The sequence below is a fragment of the Vigna unguiculata genome, chromosome 3 (genome assembly GCF_037176805.1).
Source record: "Vigna unguiculata cultivar grain cowpea cultivar isolate G323 ecotype 2 chromosome 3, ASM3717680v1, whole genome shotgun sequence".
NCBI lineage: Eukaryota > Viridiplantae > Streptophyta > Magnoliopsida > Fabales > Fabaceae > Vigna > Vigna unguiculata.
In genome coordinates, this window is record NC_140794.1 from 62676576 (window position 1) to 62695736 (window position 19161).

Genomic DNA, 19161 nt, shown 5'->3' on the forward strand with positions numbered 1-19161 from the left:
AGTTACTGATTTTGTATTGACTTGAATGAATTTTTAAATTTGGTTTCGAAGTTGAATCCAATCAGCTAATAAATTTTGGTAATTTGCCATGTATAACTTTGATACAATTATTTATTGAAACAATAATTACAAAAAAAAAATAAATAAATTATTAGACAATGCGAGAGTGTAAAAAAGTTATATATGGACGATGCAGTGTAATTAGATTTATTATTAAGTGGGAGTGAGAAGTTAATTGAAAGTATGAAGATGACCGAACCAATTGTTTTGTTCCAAACATGGAGGAGGGTTGGCTAATCACCATTAAAACATCGTAATCCATTCAGTGCCGCACGTCATGATCTCATTCATGGTCATGGGTTGGGAATGTCTCACTTTTTGTGTCTCAACTACTTCTTAAAAAAAACCATATTTGTATTCTAACCAACAAAACAACAACAAAAAAATCATCACAGAACAGAACACGGGAAGAGAAATAGACCGTGTGTTGCTCGGAAACAATGGCGAGGGAGCCTCTGGCTCGTGACCTATGCATCTATGTCTGCATCTGCATTCTACTCATTGCCCACCAAAGTTCCTGTTTTTACCTCCCTGGTGTTGCGCCTGAGGATTTCTGGAAGGTTATTCCATTTTTCTTTTTCTGTCCCTTCAAAATCTAATCTTTTTAACCACTTTAGTCTGTGCATTATTATTCCTTTCCTCGTTTAATTTCTCGTTAGATCAGTTATGGTTATGGATGATGTTGGTTTCATGCTTTCTCTGTCCTATATTTTTTACCTTGCTGGTTGTAGATTCTTGCTTCATTCATTTTCATTTGCCGAGGTGATGAACAATTTAGAATGTGTGATGAGAAATGATTTGGATTAGTGGTCAGAAATAGTGAGAGAATCACCATGTTTTGTTTTGATGGCTAGTATATACCAATCATCATTCCATCATGCATTCTTTGACAGATTATTCTTCTAATCCAATCAACGCCGCATTAGAGTAACATGACATGATTTGTCGTAGTTTGTGACATTTATTGATATCATGTTGTGTTCTATGGTGACAGGGAGATCCATTGAGGGTGAAAGTGAACAAACTGTCTTCCACAAAAACACAGCTTCCTTATTCATACTATTCACTGCCTTATTGTCGTCCCAAACGCATTGTTGACAGCGCAGAAAATCTGGGGGAAGTTCTTCGGGGTGACCGCATTGAAAACTCACCCTATGTGGTTGGTTTAAATATTTTGGGCAGGTTCTAGCTTTCTACCTTTTGTTTATTACGTTTCACAACTGAAATATTGAAGCATTTTAATTCTCGCAGTTCAAAATGAGAGAACCGCAGCTGTGCAATGCTGTGTGTCGTATAATTCTCGATGACAAAACTGCACAAGAGTTCAGGGAAATGATAGATGATGAGTATCGGGTGAACATGTGAGGCACTAATGATCCTGAAGCTTATATCTCATGAAAAAAACGTTGTTATGGAAATAATGTCTTTGTGACAAAAGGGTATTTTATTATTCTTGCATTGTTGCAGGATTCTAGACAATCTTCCTTTGGTTGTTCCTATCAGAAGGCTTGATCAGGAATCTCCCATGGTGTATCTCCATGGCTTCCTTGTTGGTCTTAAGGGACAATATTCTGGAGTATGTAAAAGCTAACCGAGTAACTTTGTAACCATTATTTTTATTTACTCTTGACCTCTTGTACTAAACTGTTGACAGATCAAAGAGGAGAAGTATTTCATCCACAACCACTTAGCATTTGTGGTTAAGTATCACACTGATCAACAGCTAGGATTATCAAGGATTGTAGGATTTGAGGTTAAACCATTCAGGTAGTGTTGTGATTCTTTTCCACCTAGTTTTGTGATAATAATCTGTTAATTTCACCTTGCTCACTGAAATTATTCCTATGAATTCAGCGTAAAGCATGACTACGAAGGAGAATGGAATGAGAACAAAACCCGCTTAACCACCTGTGATCCCCATGCCAAAAAGCTGGTCACCAGCTCCGAATCTCCCCAAGAGATTAAAAGCAAGAAGGAAATCATTTTCTCCTATGATGTTGAGTTCGAGGTTAGTTAATAGTTACCACAACAATTTTACCCTTCTTGAAGTGCCACTGAGAATTGGATTCGGATGTTGATTTCATCTTGGTGAAATTTTTACCTTCTAGGCAAGTGATGTGAAGTGGGCATATCGGTGGGATACCTATCTTCTAATGGCGGATGACCAGATTCACTGGTTTTCAATTGTGAACTCTCTGATGATTGTTCTTTTCCTCTCGGGCATGGTGGCTATGATAATGCTGCGGACACTGTATCGTGATATCTCAAAGTACAACCAGTTAGAGACACAAGAAGAAGCACAAGAAGAGACAGGGTGGAAACTGGTACATGGGGATGTGTTCAGGCCTCCACTGAACTCTGATTTACTGTGTATATATGTCGGAACAGGAGTTCAGTTTTTCGGAATGATTCTTGTGACAATGATGTTTGCAGCCCTTGGATTTCTGTCTCCTTCAAACAGAGGTGGTTTGATGACAGCAATGCTCTTGCTTTGGGTGTTAATGGGATTGTTTGCTGGATATACTTCAGGACGTCTTTATAAGTTGTTCAAGGGAACAGATTGGAAGAAAATAGCTTTTGGAACAGCTTTTGTATTCCCAGCCACAGCTTTCACAGCATTCTTTGTGCTAAATGCTCTGATTTGGGGGCAGAGATCTTCTGGGGCAGTGCCATTTCAGACAATGTTTGCTCTTCTTTTGTTGTGGTTTGGCATCTCATTTCCACTTGTGTTTGTTGGTGGATTTGTGGGGTTTAACAAAAAGCCACCAATTGAAGATCCTGTGAAGACAAACAAGATAGCTAGGCAGATTCCAGTGCAGCCTTGGTACATGAATTCATTGTGCTCTATTCTGATAGGAGGCATTCTCCCATTTGGTGCAGTTTTCATTGAGCTTTTCTTCATCCTCACATCAATCTGGTTACACCAATTTTATTACATTTTTGGTTTCTTGTTCATAGTTTTTGTCATCCTCATCATCACCTGTGCTGAGATCACAGTTGTGCTATGCTACTTTCAGCTGTGTAGTGAAGACTACAATTGGTGGTGGAGGTCATATCTCACTTCAGGTTCCTCTGCATTCTACCTTTTTCTATATACTGTATTCTACTTCTTCACTAAACTCGAGATCACAAAACCAATATCTGGAATCTTGTACTTCGGCTACATGATGCTGCTTTCGTATGCTTTCTTTGTGTTGACTGGTACAATTGGTTTCTCTGCATGCTTCTGGTTCACCAGGCTCATCTATGCATCAGTCAAAATTGACTGAACCTTGCCACTTTTAGTGCAATGGTCATAGTTCTAAGTTGAAGCACACAAATTGTAGTATCGGATATGTTGTAGTTCTGATTTTTGTTTTTGTTTTAAGTCATCAAATGTATCTCTAGTATCCATATTTTGTATTATTGCATGATACTATTCTCCCTCTCTTCTCACTGTACTTGGTTTTGTAATTTGTATAACACATTCAACTATTGACCAATTATTGGTCCTCAATGCATATCTAGAAAAAGAATTATTTTTGTAAGTACTACATTCTAAATGTGAGTTTATTGTTAGGGAATAAAAATATTCCCCACCCTTCCTTTTTGTCAAAAATATTTTTTTAATAAATATTGGTATATGTATGTAATAAGTAGTTCTACTTGATTGTTACCTTGATTGCCTAGAGATTATAAGAGAAGGAAATAAGGGTGGGAATGTAATGGCTTATTACCTGTCTGATTGACCCATCATTATACAACTTAAGACCAAGTTTTGCCAATGAGGGATAACTTTTCAGGTTGGATTGAATTTAACACAAGTTTTTTTATCCAACTTAAATTAAATTTATTTCGACTGGGTTGAACTGAATTTATTTATTTTATTTAGTAACTCGATACAATTTAGTTATAATTAAATTGGGTTGAGTATCTTGATTTTTTTTTTTAAAAGAACAATTTAGAATAAATACTTTTAATGTTTCTTAATAATTATAGATTATAATATGTATAAAAATGCTTATATTATAAAGTATAAAATTACATTTCGTAATTAATTCATTAAACAAATACATTTTTATTATGTAATAAATAGTGGGATTGGATCGAATTCGAGGTATTTAAAGTTCATGAACTCGTTACTTAGTTCAATTTTAAGACAATTGTGTTTTGGAATTCCGTGTTCTCTTCTTACCCCTTCCTATTACACCGTGACACTATAATGACAAAATCTTAATCCTTTCTAATAAATGCAAAGCGAAATATGTTAAAAAGTTTTTGTATTACATGTCAGATAAATATCATGAAAAAATATACTTCAGAATAAAGATTCCAGATAAATAGGATCTAAAATGTATAATCCATAATAATTTCTAATTATTTTGAATGGATGATTCTCATAAAAGTTTTAATCACAAAATAGCATTGAAAGAACAATTTATAATATATTCATGAATTTCATTTTGAAAAATGTAAAATTTATAGCCTTCTAAAATATTTTATTGTGGGAAGTTTTTCAGAACATCTTAGAAAGCTTCTTCCTGAAAAACATTTTCTAAATTTGAACGTAAATTTTTATTCATGGTGAAGAGTGAGATTCTTACCTGCTATGGTGAAGCAAAAGATAACCAAATAAGAGAGGTTGAGTGTGCAAGTGCAAACCAATAACTTCAACAATAAAGTTGAGAACAATATATATGAGTTTACATGCCAGGTGGCAGGCCTAATATGACAGTTGGCTTTAATGTAATATTATAATTTACATGGTAACAGAGGAAGAGTCATTACAAGCATAATTGTATAATACACTGCTTTCAACCTTCTTTCACAAATTCAATCACAGTCATGGAAAACAAGCATTTTAAGAGAGTAGTCATACTTGAAAATTTTAGTCAGCGTCATCTGCAGAGAAATCAGGTTCTGGGGGTTTCTGTAGTTTCACCAACTCCCTAGCAGTCTTAGCAAGTCGATTACGATGAACGCCACGAAGAGTGTGCGCAGCAAACTTAGAGGCTAACAGGGCAGCACCAAAGCTGTAGGAACTCCCACCACCAGTTTCGTGACTTCCCTCTGATTCATCAGCATCTTCTTCCTTTTGACGAAGCTTCATGAGTTTCTTCTTAGAATACCGACGCCATGCTGCTTGAATAAAGCATGCAGCCCAAGTCCTCCATTGCTGGGAGTAAAATCGGAAAGTGTGTTGAACCTGTCTGCTGTGAAGGCGTCTAAATTGACTGGCAACAAATTTTAACTCATCAGCTGTTAAGGCAAAAGCCTCAACCTCCATTAATGCTTTAACTGTTCTAGTGGAAGATGGGAGATTAGAACCAGATTTGGGATCCAGGGCCCAGGTTAATAGCTCCTCCCCACAGAAGTCCGCTTCCTTTAGAAAACTGCGGTTGAAAAATCCACTCCTCCCACCATCTGTGGTAACACTCTCAAGGCGACCACGTATGATGAAAAGCATCTCATCAACTGGATCTCCTTCCCGAACGATGTAAGTATGCTCTGTAAATAAACATGGTTTCAGTCTCTCACAGATCGCATCAAGCAATCTCTCATCCATACTCTCAAATAGTGGAACCTACAAATCCATGAAAACCAATCAATGAATTCACAAACTCAGATCAGGGCCAAAAATATCTGAGAGGAACTGCATCATTTAATGTCTAAAGAGAATTTGAAAACCAAATCTAGATAGACAGTGAAATAAAGAAAGTTATGCTCATGCAAAACAACCAAACACACATAACCTGGTGTGATGGTTCAGCTGTAATATAACCACTAACCATAAATATTGAACAGATTACTACAAGTTGGTCCTTAGTTTGTCACAGAAAAGAGGGTCCTATTTAGTCACATGTTTCAGATAGAGGGCATTCTTGGTGTTAGTTTATTTTCATGTTTTGAAAGCATACCCTCCTCACTAAGGCCAAACAGAGATGACGCTTAATATCTCTTCGAAGATCCTTTGGTAGACTCTGAACTAGATTTTCTTCATCTACACCACGCGTTGCCAGCCACTTATATTGATCATACCGTCTCACACGCTCTCTAAGCTCTTGTGGGAGTAACCGATGATGCATCCACTGTTCTGAATCACGCCTTTTGACTCTCATTTCCTCGAGCCTAATTGTGAGAGACTGAAGATATGTCTGTAATCATGGGAAAGACACAAACCTCAGTATCAATTTCAAACAATCTTCTTTTTCATACTTTTATGGACAAACTTCAACGCCATTTATTTGCATGGCTATTCAGTGATAACAAGAAACAAAATTTAGAACAAACTCAGTAGTACCAAATGATCACCGCACATTATCTGTGTCCATGAGAATGTCCATTTGATTTAGTTTCTTATTGCACAACCATATTAGTTCTTAGATCTCTCTTGACATTAAAAGGATTGTTCTAAACTCTGAAGAACATACTTTGTTTATTTCATGTAAGGAGCATATTAGGCTAGTCAATGCTAACAATATAAATTTGCATGGAAAAGTCAAGATCAGTTCTCACACTTTCGTTTGATACTTATTATTTGTAATATCATGTGTGTGTGTGTGAGCTTGCTTCAGTTTACAACATCTTGATGGGTGCCACAAGAGCCAACATGAAATGAAAAAAATGGGTGAAAAAAAATTGTTACCTGACGAAAAGCACTGGTGCCTTTTTAATTATTATAAAAATTTGCTTAGAATCTTAAAACAAACCAACTTCTGTTTTTTCATTAACTATTCACACCATGTTACCCCCAAAAAAAAAAAAAAAGAAAAAAACAGAAGTACATGAACAAATACATGTCAGACAAATGTCATCAATGCATCATGTCAAACACACTGGCTCCGTGTGTTCAGACCAAAATAGTGAATTCATGATTTGTAGGTTCGCGACATGAATACTACGTAGTTCATAAGTTAAGACAGAAAATTTACCAATAATGCATTCATCTTCAACAATACATGATTTAGCCAGAGAAAAAAGTCAAGTGGCAAGTAAATACTTTCTCTAAGTCAAATAAATGAAGATCATATACAATCTCCAGTCTCTTACAAAAGAGTGACTAAATTACTATCAGGGGCTAGCTGCTACATTTTGGCACTACTTAATAGCTTTTGATCCCGCCCACACCATACATATAATTGCAAAATTTAATCACTTGGATATCAAAATATTGTTGATAAGTATGAAAATTAGCATTGGGTGATTATTCAACTATATATCCAGTATATTTGACCCAATCAAATACAAGCCCATGGAAACTCTTGCAAGTTCTGAACAAACTGAATGATAAGACTTCCGGAAATTTTACTTTCATGATATGTTAAGCTCAGTGATTTGAAGTATACCTGCATGTTGCCAATCAGAAGTGCAAAGAGGATGAGACCAAAAATAGCTAGTGCTATTGAAAAGATAACCTCCCCAGGATAGGTGCTAGTTTGAAGCCCCTGGCCAAGTGTACTGCAGTGAAGTCAATGAAAAGTTGGTTTTGGCAAATCTAATGAAGGGACAGAAAAGAAAGGGAGGTGGGTAGGGGAAGGAAAAGACATGGGAACAAATAATTTCTTCAACAAAACTAAATTCAAAATGTAAAGTACATCCAAAATTTCTCAGTATTTGATAGCAACTAATCAGATAAGTGTTAATATTCATAAAAACAAATCTTTCCCTTTCTGAACTGATATAGAATCACTATCACTATCAAAAAGAAAGGTTACAGATTGTATCAGTCATTGTCACTTTCCGTAATATTGGAAAATGGAAGATAAAAGGTAATGCAACAGTTTCTTTGAATGACATGGAAACCTCCCATCCTTTTTGCACTCAACTTCTACCTGAACCATGCTCTTATCATCTTTTCTTTATTAACCGACTCCTGGAACTCCCCATGTCCCTTGAACTATGGGCAGATTGGCATAAGCCTCTTTCCATAAAACACTTCAGTCCAAGAATCTTCGAACATGGAATTAATAACCTTATATGTCCTAGAATCTTATTAAAAGGAGGATACATTTCCTGAATCTAGAACAATGGTAAATTTAAAGACAAGTTAAAAAGGTCAAATTTTCAGAACAAATCGTAAAAGAGGACAAAACTGTAGGACATATCACTTTTCTAGATTCAAAGTAAGAAACCACTGAACTAGGTGTCAAACTACCTAAAATGATAAAAATTAATAGATATTCTTCAAATGGTATGGTAATGCCATTAACTGCACTTAATGACAAGGCTAGTAACCTACTTTGAGAAATTAATTTTAGAGTTTGCCTTGAAGAACAAAATCAACATAGTCTGAGAGACTGTTGAACCCTGATTATAAGAAAGAAAGGTCAACAGTAGCAGTGAACAAAGATAATATTTCATAATGAACAACTAATTACTAGAACATACAATTCATCCAGTGGTTTAGCACATATTTAAATTTTCTTTGCATTAAACTTTTCATGCACTCAAACTGCATTTCGATGATAAGAAATAAGGATGAAGGAATTAGAGATGAAAGACGTGGAGAAAAAATAGAAGTGGGAGGGAGAGAAAAAGGGATTGATAAATCCCACCACAAGAATTAGCCACCTCAAGGGGCCGGGGGATTGTTCTTTTCTGTTTCAAATATTAAAAGATAAATAAATTTTGAAAACAAAAAATTATCTTTCGTCAAAAATAGGTGTAGAAAGTACAATTTTTTTGGTTAATTTTTCACAATTTTTTCCTTTTCTAGTTATCCAAACAAGCAGAAAGAAATTTCTATACTTCTTTCCCTTTTATTTCTTTGTTGCCCAATTCCTTCTTCATTCAAACAGCAGAAACACAAGGAATATTCAAGAGGTACAACCCATATAGAGTTTAATTTATCCAATACCCATTCCATTATTGATACAACTATAACCAACAGCTTTTCCTTCTAATTTGTTTAAACTAGGTACCTTGTTCGAAGATAAAGTAGACGTCATATAATCATTCCATTCAGAAATACATACTACTGGAGGATCGCTTGCTATTGTTATATCAGTGTATTCAGGTCAGCCTCCACATAAATTATACTTGTTTCAGTCTTTCAAATCTCTATTAGCCCGTTATGGGATGCCCGACACAGATGTCCAAACACCAAAGAAAACAAAATTAATTACCTCAAATTCTGGAGCCCCCACCATAAACAGTAACAGTATTTGGAAATGAATTTCTTAGATGAAATTATGCCAGATGTCAAGACTTGGGCGAAAATTCCATAATCAAAAGGTGCAGGATCACCTTCTGCAGAGCACGCTGAATTTAGAATATCTTGACTTCTATTGTTCCAAGCACTATAACCTTTCATGAGCTGGTTCCCACAATAAAGGAAATTTTTATCGCACAAACTGCCATTGTCACTGCAAGCTTTCTGCCAGCACGAGTCATTGCGTTCAATAGCTAACAAGTACCAAAATGCACCAACTATCTGCAAATGATCATTGGTGGAAAAAAACCCGTAATAGCATGACTAGTGAGATTATAGCTCAAATAGAACAATGCAAGAATTTTAGTGAATTAAGCATTTTGAAAAAATAAAGCAAAGCTTACATGACTGGCAAGCATGTACAGCAGCAAATAACATGCAGCACCTGCCCATGCAGTTTCAGCAAAGACACCAGCTGTTCTCTTAAGCTCGGAAGTCAATGGTACCATACGGAGAAATCTAGGAACATACTGAAACAGGATAATGAATAGCAAGGCCTGTTTTGTTGCTAGCACATCTGAACCTTTTGACCTCAGAAGAAATCTCCAAACCACAATCTGAAATCAAGAACAGACCAGAGAAAACAAAAGTAGGTGTTGAGTTTTGTTATACTACTTAAAATTGTAGACAATAAAGACAAGCATTAGAGCTATCTACGAAGTGTTTTGAATATATAAATCAATGTCTAGTAAGCAGTTGCAAATTTCAGTGGACACCAAAAGTAGAAATAATTATCTATAATAATAAGCCAAAACAGATCAAATAAATTTAAAAGAGAATCCCTATTTTTAGTAGTTTCAAACCAGGAAAACAAAAATACAAGATTGGGGGAGCTTTAACATACTAATAATACCAACTCTAGATCCAAACACAAATAAAAAAGGAACGGATGCCAACCAAGATATTATTTTATACTTTATAGCAATCCAAAGTGAATGATAACAAGCTACAAACACGTTGAATACAAGAGGGTCTTACGTCAGAATATTCAAGCAGCTAAACAAAAAAGTCTGACTCAAGATAAAAACAGTTTTTTTCTGACCTGTGGTATAGGCAACACTGATAGGAAATCAATGATGAAATACCGCTGCAAGTATCGTTTGGCTATCTGTGCCGAATCTATCACAAGCTCACCCCGCCCAAAGACACGAGAAGATGGAGCAATATAAGCAGTACGAAATTGGAGAGCCATGTGCATAAGATAGAAAGCATCAATCACCGTCCTTAATGTTGTAACTATTGTTGCCAACTTTCGGTCTATGCCAAGACAGCGAAACGAATTATTAATGACTGGGAGATAAAAAAACAGTGGATCTATAGACACAGCCAAAATGCACGAGGTAACAAAGAGTTTATTCCATAATAGCAGGAATTTGTCTTGAGGGTCAAATATCTTCTTTTCTGACACTTTAAGATCTTCTGGGAACACTGCCCTAGATACTCCCAACCCAAGCGATCGCCCAATTGATTTCAGCCCTTCAGATCCCCTTCTCATACCCCTTTTAAAAGACCTAGAAGTCGTGCTGCTTCCATGACCACCATGGCCTAATTTATCAATACTAAATCCAGATTTTATAACTCCAGCATCAGAAGATGAAGATAGTGTAGAATCCAAGGCCTCCAACCTAGAGATTAACAAAATGCACAGAAACAGATCACTTTTGTCTGAAACCATAACTAAGTAATTGCATGTCCATAACCAGGAATGTCAAGATCAATTCCAGACCAGAGAAACAAAGGGGAGAAATTAAGAAATAAGAGAATGCTTTGTCATATATCATGAAAGGTGAAAGGTCACAATGAGTTGAATACCATGATAAACATTAATTCTATTTAAGAAAGCTAAGATCCATGTAAAGCATTTTAAAATTTAAAGTGCAAAGCATTGTAAGTGAGAAACTAGTTTCTCTATGGTTCAACTGGACAGCCATCTAGGAAAATTACACAATAGCAAATTTTCTACTTCTAAAACCGTTACAGTTTACAACTGACTGAATGAGTGACATAGCATATGGTTCAGTGTTTATATGTCCTTCCACACTCTATAGACAAAAAAAACAATAAAATGCACTGATGCCAAAAGTTTGAATCATATTAACATAGTTTATTCATAGTTTGAATGCCAAATGCTCTGATGCCAAAAGTTTGAATCAAAACAATAAAATTGCTATAACTTACATAAGCTAAGAACATGTAAATAAATACCATTAACATCACTATCTTCTGCTTCGTATATCTACAATAACTCTACAATGAAAATATATTGGATGGTGATACCTCAAAAAATTTTCCCGCTGGCCACCCATGTATTCTGACTTGCGACCACAGTCAAACATCATTCAGCAGTTGATCACATATGTATAACCTGCAGACAAACAAAACAAAATTCAAAACAATGAATAATAAAATTAATATTGGCATCCTCACGTTTAGATTCCAAATGTTCATTACAAGGCTCAGGCTCAAGGTTTCTGATTAAAATCCGGAAAATGTATAGTTTCAAGAAATGCAATTGCAAAGATTTGAAACTTGTGCTCATGTTTACTTTCTTTGGGAGATAAACCATAAATGTAGATCTACTTTTTAGCGAAGATCGATTGCACCAACCAAATGTACCTAAGGTTGTCACTTGCTTGTTGTGTATCGTCTTCCTTCTAGCATGATACTTGCGAAAATTTTCATCCTCTAAACCAAATTGCTGTTTACTCTCTAGTTTATATATACCATCTCAACATGGTAAAATCAAAGGCTCATACTCTTAAGCTGGCATAAAGTTCCCTGAAGTATCATTCTTTAGATGTTGCACCATTCAGAAATAATCATTTACAACTCTCCACCTCTATTCCCCCACCTCTAATTTCAAGATTCACAAGCAGATCAATGTCGCATTGATACTCTGAAACAACTATTTCAAGAGATTTAAATAAAGACAGTTCATCCTTCAACATTATAATACTGGTTATTGGTTGGTAATCGGCCACTAAGCTAAGCCAATCACACAAATTGTACCGGTGCATAATTAAAATTAACGAGATATGAATTCATAGGAGAGTTTCAGGCAAAAAAAAAAAAAAATCCTCAGTCGTACAAGTTCAACGGATGCAGAGTTATTATCTTTTGTTGTTAAAAAATGGAGGCAATAGTTAGCCTTCCACGTCTCTATCTGTGCTTCGACATATCTTCCTGCACCTCACTGCAAACTCATCTTCAAAAAACCCGCATAATACAATAAATCAAGAAAAAAAACTCGGTTATGAATCGCGCATGGACGGCAACCCTCGACCAAAATTTTGCCGCCGGTGATGAATTGGCGTCAACGCTCATAACTCGAAGTTGGATTAAAAGCATCCAAAAATAAATAAAAAAATAACCGAAAAAATTAGCAAAAAAAAAAAATCTCTTTCCCGAGTCCTTATCTTATCAACAAAAAATAAGATTCCGAAATTTTCTCCTCCGCCTCACCAAAATTCGCGGTAGGGTTAACTGTGGATGAAGTTCAAGTTCCACCAAGAGCAAGTAAAGCATCAACCTCCAAAACAATCTCCCACCAATATTCAAATCAAAATTCCATCGAAAAGCAGCAACTCGAAACTAATTAACAGATTAGAAATTGGAAAGGTGGTTCCATTAATACAGAACAGAAAAAGTAGAAAAAATAAAAAGGTAACTGACCTGGTGTGAGAGAAACGGCGATGTTGAAAGGGAGAAGAAGTCGGAGTCAGAGGAAGAATGCACTTATTATGGCGGAATCTCTTCTCTGAGACTGAGTCGCTGTCATCACAGAAAAAAGGAAAGAGGAAGGAACGCAGCCAGAAACAAAAAGAAAAATTGTCAAATTATATTGAAAAATAAAAACACTGTAATAACAGGTAATTCAGCCCATAACGGGTTAAAACAAAATTTAACAAAAATATATATATATTAAAATATGGAAATTAATGTTGCAGTATTCGTTTGTTAAAGTGTATTTTTCTCATTTAAAGAAAATACTAAAATTTTGTATTCATCGTACAATCTAAGATTTACTAATGTCAACTGTATTAATTAACAACACTTGGTAATAGTTCTTTTTCATCTTTCAGTAATTACAAATACTTGTTAAGTGGCCAAAAATATTATTTTATTAATATTGTAACTCATATTTAGTGGATCAATCATTTTTGCAAAGTAACATCACATGAATTATTATCATTTATATCTTAGTGCCTAACAATACAAAACTGAGTGATTGATATTGCTAAGATTTATTGACAACAACAGTATTAATCTTGATCTGATTGATTAAAAACAATAATTGTGTGACATTCTAATTTTTCAAATGTCTAAATTGCATTCCTGGGTTTTTTTTTTTTTTTCAGAATTGATATTTCTTTGTCTAATTGAAAATTTTGCACTGCTAAAAGTGAAACAAGCCGAGCTTATAAGTGAATGAAATTTCTGCATAACTTTTTTTTTAATTTATTATATATTTATAACTTCACAGTTAGTAATATTCTCCTTAACTCGACGTTTTATTATAAATTAAATTTTATTAAGAACTATATGAATAAAATCAGTAAATAAAAAAATATATTTTATTTTTAACAAATTTTCATTTAATAATTAAAAACATTTCTAAAACATGTTAGAAATCATGTAACAATCTTACACGCCTAGAAAGGAATTTATTTAATGCAATCCCTTGTAAGAATTTTATAAGATTTTTATTTAATGTTTTTTATTTATATTTCTAGTTCTTGGAACTTAAAAAAGTATTTAATTATTGTATTACTTTAAATATATGAGTGATAAAACAGGAAATACAACCCGATCGGATTGATGGGCTAACTCATCTGACCCATTCTTTTTTCTTAAAAAAATTGTATGTACTTCATGTATTTTGTTAGTATTTTGTGTTTATGTAAAATTTTAAAGCATTGTAATATTGATTCATCAGTCCCAGTCTATTTTGTCATCTCCATAAATATATAACACAATAATTTCATAGTTAAATAAAAATGATATTATAAAACCAATTAATTAAGTATTTGAATTAAATTTTAATTTATAAATATTAAACAAATAAACAATATTTATATGAAAAAAATATAAATATAATTCATTTCATCACAACAAAACACTTATAAGATAACATAATTACACAATAATAAAAAAACGCATATAATGATAAACATTTGAAAAATAATATACTAAATGATTAACGTAAATCGGTGATTGTCATTTGCTATCACTAAGTAAATGCCTTTTTCTTCTTGTAGTGTGTTAAAAAAAATAACATTCTAATTTAATTTCCGCTTGTGTGTTAAATGAAGTATATATATATATATATATATATATATATATATATATATATATATATATATATATATATATATATATATATATATATATATATATATATATATATATATATATGTATGTATGTATGTATGTATGTATGTATGTATTTTTTGTATTTAACAACCAATGATATAATTTTATCACTGTATAAAATTTCACACAGAAAAAAAATATTAATTTAAATTATTTTTAAATATTTTATTTAAATGAACGAATATAAATTATCTTCTTTAAAGTTCTTTAATTATCATTCATAAACAGATATTTTAATATCAAACTATATTTAAAATTTTTTAAATATCACTAGGTGGTGTTTTAGTTGATATTGTGAGTCTACATAGTTTTTTTTCTTGCTTAGTTAAGGATTGAATCGGAACTACAGTATAACAAAAAACATTTCCTTGTATTAAAACGTCACGTGCTATATAAGTTTTTGGAGAGTCAATAATCGCAAAAAGTCAAATGCCAAATTTGTAGTACTTTTTTTGTTCAGTGGCAAACACGTTGGTGTTATTATAAGAATAGAAAACAATATTGCTACCTTAAATTTATACAACAAAATATATATAGTACTTTCTTAATTAGAGTTGGAGTTAAACAAACTTGTAATGTAAATTGTACTTAAAACATAATAATAATTAACTACATGTTTATTGCCGTACGTCTCTTCCTAATTAACACAGTTTTAGAAAAACACAGAATTTGGAGAAACTTAACGAAAAGGATAAATGATAATACAACAAAACATATATATATATATATATATATGTATGTGCTTGGACGATGGAAGGTTGGAAATGTTAATTGGTGAAATCTAATTACGAGGACGAGTGTTGTCGGGGTTGGACATTCCAGAAGCAACCTTAGCAACATCCATCGCTGATGCTTCAGGTTTCTTGTTGGAGTACAAAACCAAGTAACCTAACACAGAGATTGCTGCAAACCCTCCAATCGCCATTTTCATGGGACAATGAGGCATTTTCTTACGTTGGTGAAGTACCTCTGTCGAATGTTGCCGAGTTGCAGAAGAAGCAGAAGAAGAAGAAGAAGAAGAACCCTCTTTCACTGTTTCAGCTTTTGCCATTTTTGTTTTCTCTTTTTCCTTGTTTTTTTTAGTCTATGTGACTTTTATTATATATATATATATATATATATATATATATATATATATATATATATATATATATATCTTTATTGTGACTCTGACTCTTTGCTAATATCTATTTACCCGATGAATGTAGAATTGAATTATGAAGGGTTCATTTATGCATTATGGTTGAAGAATGTGGGAGTGGTGAGAAGGAATTGAAGGCGAAAAACAATGTTTCTATCAAACACGTAGTGTGGTTGACCTTCAAAATTGGTTTCAAACTGTGTTAATTGACAAGGTAAAAAGAACAACTTAAAGACACAACAAATCATTTCAATAAATTCCCTCAAATCCTCGTAAATAGTAAATTGTTTCTATCAAACCGTGTCTCCCTGTTTAAGAAATTAATTTGGAAGATAAATAATATGCAAAAGAAAAAAAAAATAAAGTACCCAGATTTCATGGATCGTCAAGTGTTATGCCAGCTGGAGGATCCATGGTATCCTCAGCGTATTTTGTACACTTTTTCAATTTGATCCAAACACGTGAAAGGATGTTAGGATATCTAATTTTAAGAGGTAATTATATTTAGAAATTAATAGTATTTGTTATAGTTTTTAAATTTTGGAAAATTATATGCAAAACATTTATTACCTCAATTACTTCCCGTCCAAGACAAAAAAGAAAAATGGATGAAATATATATAAAGCAAGAGCATTGAATCTTTCTATAATGCACACTGAGCAGAGTAAAAAGATGTCGTAGGTGAGTGGAAATTATTTTTATTAATGCAAAATAGTAAGATACAGAACAAGAGGCAACAAAAATGACTTGGAAGAGCCATCGCACGTGCATTTAAAAATCCAAACGACTTATTCAATCTCAAAACCACCAAGACCAGGAATCTTCATCCAAACAACCTTTTTCCCATCAAAGGAAAATGTTTGACACTTGAAAAAACAAGAATAAAAATGCTTGACCTAATTAACTACGTAAATATATGTCGCATATATATAGCCACGAAAACATTATCATGCAAACACGGAACATACTCCGAAATTAAACCAGTAACATCATCACCCCCAACAACCACATCATAATGAATCCAGCACTTGAACTACCATTAACACCGTGATTATTTGGAAGTGGTGAAGGTGACGGTGAAGGTGTTGATGACAATGGTGAAGGTGATGGTGAAGGAGAAGGAGAAGGAGTAGGAGTAGGAGTAGGAGAAGTAGGGTTGTTTTTGGTTTTGCCGGTGATGACAACCACAGCGAGTTTTAACCCCATGCGGCAGTGACTCTGATTTCCACTTATGAAGTGTCTGAATCCAGATTTTGTAAGCAAGACCTTGGTGTTGCCATCGTTGAACACCACATGTTCTTGCCCCACCGTGTTGCACCTTTCGTAGTCTGTCTCGTTCACTTCATGCACCGACTCAGTTCTCTCGTCGTATTTAAATACTGCATATATACATACACTAACTTCAACAACCGTAAAATTTAAATTTAACTCAACCTTACGAGACTTTCAATTCATCTCGAGACATACATGCATATAAGAAAATAAAGAAAAATATATATACCGAGAGTGTCGCCGATTTTGAAATGGTGAGAGTTGGCCCAGTGGTTGAGTGAATCTGGCGAGGAAAGAGGAGTCTTCCAGGAATTTGCACTGCCTCCAACCACATACTGTTTGGCTTCAGAGAAACAAATTAACAAACACATTGAGAGCATCACCAGAAATGGAGATGCATTATTTGCTAAACATGAAGCCATAATCATTGAGTAGTGTGAGAGATGTGCGAAGCTCTGGTAGCAGTAGCAGTAGTGGTAGTGGCAATGGGTTTTGTGTTGCTGATTAGTAGTAAATAAATAGGGTTTTTTGTGAATCACAGCATGGCAATGGTGGAAACACCTTTTCATCACTTTTAGGATGTAAGCACATAAATTTCGTTAAAAGCTATATAAAATCACTAATTAATTATTAAAGTAAACGAATTCCTAGACAATCCTGGGGTATATATTACTTGCTCTTTTTTTTTTTTTACTTTATTCCATCTTTTTATAATAATAATTAACAAGACGGCAAAGGGTTATTTGAAAAAAAAAATGTTTTTTATTTCTATTTTAGTATAGACACTAAAGAAAAGGAAACAACATTGATGTTGGTCGGTGAATCAAGTTTACAATAAAAAAAAAATTAAAATAGCCACAAACAAAGTTATCGGTGAATATTTCTTCCCAATAATATATGTTATCTAAAAAATATTATAAAAATTGTTCTTTCGAAAAAAAAAATAAAGTGTACCCTTCCAAATAAAATGAGAAGGTTGATCGCTAAGTTATAAACGAAAATCAGAAAAAATCTGTCTGTAGAAACGTAAAAAAATATGATAGAGCTATAATATAAAAAAGTTGTTAAATATTTTTACATTTTTTTATTCATTAATTAATGTTTAATATGTTTATTAAAAGAATCATAAGAATGTACAGCCATGATAACTTTTAATTACTACCTTAAAAGAATAATTGCTACACTTTTTAATAAAAGCTTCCTAGTTTTATTTTCTTAACCAATCTCTTCAAGAAATAAATTTAAATATTCTTCATAGGTCAAACTTTCTCGTTTTTTCTTTTACTTAATTGAATAAGAGTTTCACAGAATAAATCATTCACTTAATAATAACCAATCAAATAATCAATTAATTAAGTTACTCACTCCAATATATGTAAAGAGTTTATTAAATAAGCATTTAATTAAACTGTGTACCAAATTTGTTCAAACACAACCCATTCTTTTTGCAAAGTGAAATGCCAACTAACATGTAATTTAAAATTTCATGCCTCTTAACTCCTTATATTAAGGGCTGATATCTTATTTGGTGTGAATACATAATCTGTATTTTATTTTAATTCTACAATCATTGCTATTATTTTTCTTTTATAACCTCATTTATATTTTTAGAATCACTTATATTTTCTAACCACATAATATAACATAAATTATTTAATACTTACTATTATATTACTACATTATCTTTTTTCTGAAATATAGAAAAAACATGGATGGTCTCTTTTAGTGTTCACATATATATATATATATATATATATATATATATATAACTGTTGATTTTTGTGAGGAGTTACTGTTATTTCGTTTGAAAGTAGAGGCAATATCATGTTCCTGTTCGTCTTAGTGACTTATCACAATCGCAAATGCCACATGTTAATAATTATAACATATATACTTTGATACTATGGATTACAATATAATTTTACATAGTTTAAAAACTATGGATTACAATTAATATAACTTCTCACGACTTAATAAATAATAACATTATACTATATTTTTATTCTTATAATTTTTTTAAAATTATGCATCGTGAAATGTATTTTAAAATATATATTTGCTAACAAGTCAGTTTAAAATTATCGCAATTTTAATTAAGTTGAATCAGATTAATAAAATTGATTTT

The 19161-nt window shown here is 33.0% G+C and overlaps 3 protein-coding genes across 6 annotated transcripts; 1 reads left to right on the plus strand and 2 right to left on the minus strand.

Annotated features, from left to right (window-relative positions):
- Window positions 1–286: 286 nt before the first annotated feature.
- LOC114179559 (transmembrane 9 superfamily member 10-like) lies at window positions 287–3590 on the plus strand. Of its 2 annotated transcripts, XM_028065941.2 has the most exons (7): window positions 287–620; window positions 1055–1219; window positions 1312–1421; window positions 1528–1636; window positions 1715–1827; window positions 1915–2068; window positions 2169–3590. In XM_028065941.2, exons 1-7 carry the CDS (start codon window positions 501–503, stop codon window positions 3327–3329), a joined length of 1932 nt encoding a protein of 643 aa, XP_027921742.1. In that variant the 5' UTR covers window positions 287–500; the 3' UTR covers window positions 3330–3590. The 2 variants fall into 2 exon arrangements, with proteins under 2 accessions (XP_027921742.1, XP_085526990.1); XM_085670864.1 differs by lacking the exon at window positions 287–620 and having other exon boundaries at window positions 1142–1242.
- Window positions 3591–4688: 1098 nt separating this feature from the next.
- CNGC5 (cyclic nucleotide gated channel 5) lies at window positions 4689–13116 on the minus strand. 3 transcript variants are annotated; one of them, XM_028065673.2, is made up of 8 exons: window positions 12923–13116; window positions 11528–11615; window positions 10293–10875; window positions 9595–9807; window positions 9165–9472; window positions 7386–7497; window positions 5958–6194; window positions 4689–5623 (listed from the first exon to the last, which is right to left on the minus strand). In XM_028065673.2, the coding sequence occupies exons 2-8, from the start codon at window positions 11587–11589 to the stop codon at window positions 4928–4930; spliced, it is 2211 nt and encodes a 736-aa protein (XP_027921474.1). In that variant the 5' UTR covers window positions 11590–11615; window positions 12923–13116; the 3' UTR covers window positions 4689–4927. The 3 variants fall into 3 exon arrangements, with proteins under 3 accessions (XP_027921474.1, XP_085526851.1, XP_027921473.1); XM_085670725.1 differs by lacking the exon at window positions 12923–13116 and adding an exon at window positions 12339–12449; XM_028065672.2 differs by lacking the exon at window positions 12923–13116 and adding an exon at window positions 11867–12126.
- Window positions 13117–16499: 3383 nt separating this feature from the next.
- Window positions 16500–17595, minus strand: ENODL10 (early nodulin-like protein 10). The gene is made up of 2 exons (XM_028059792.2): window positions 17266–17595; window positions 16500–17143 (listed from the first exon to the last, which is right to left on the minus strand). The coding sequence occupies exons 1-2, from the start codon at window positions 17462–17464 to the stop codon at window positions 16740–16742; spliced, it is 603 nt and encodes a 200-aa protein (XP_027915593.1). The 5' UTR covers window positions 17465–17595; the 3' UTR covers window positions 16500–16739.
- Window positions 17596–19161: the final 1566 nt, after the last annotated feature.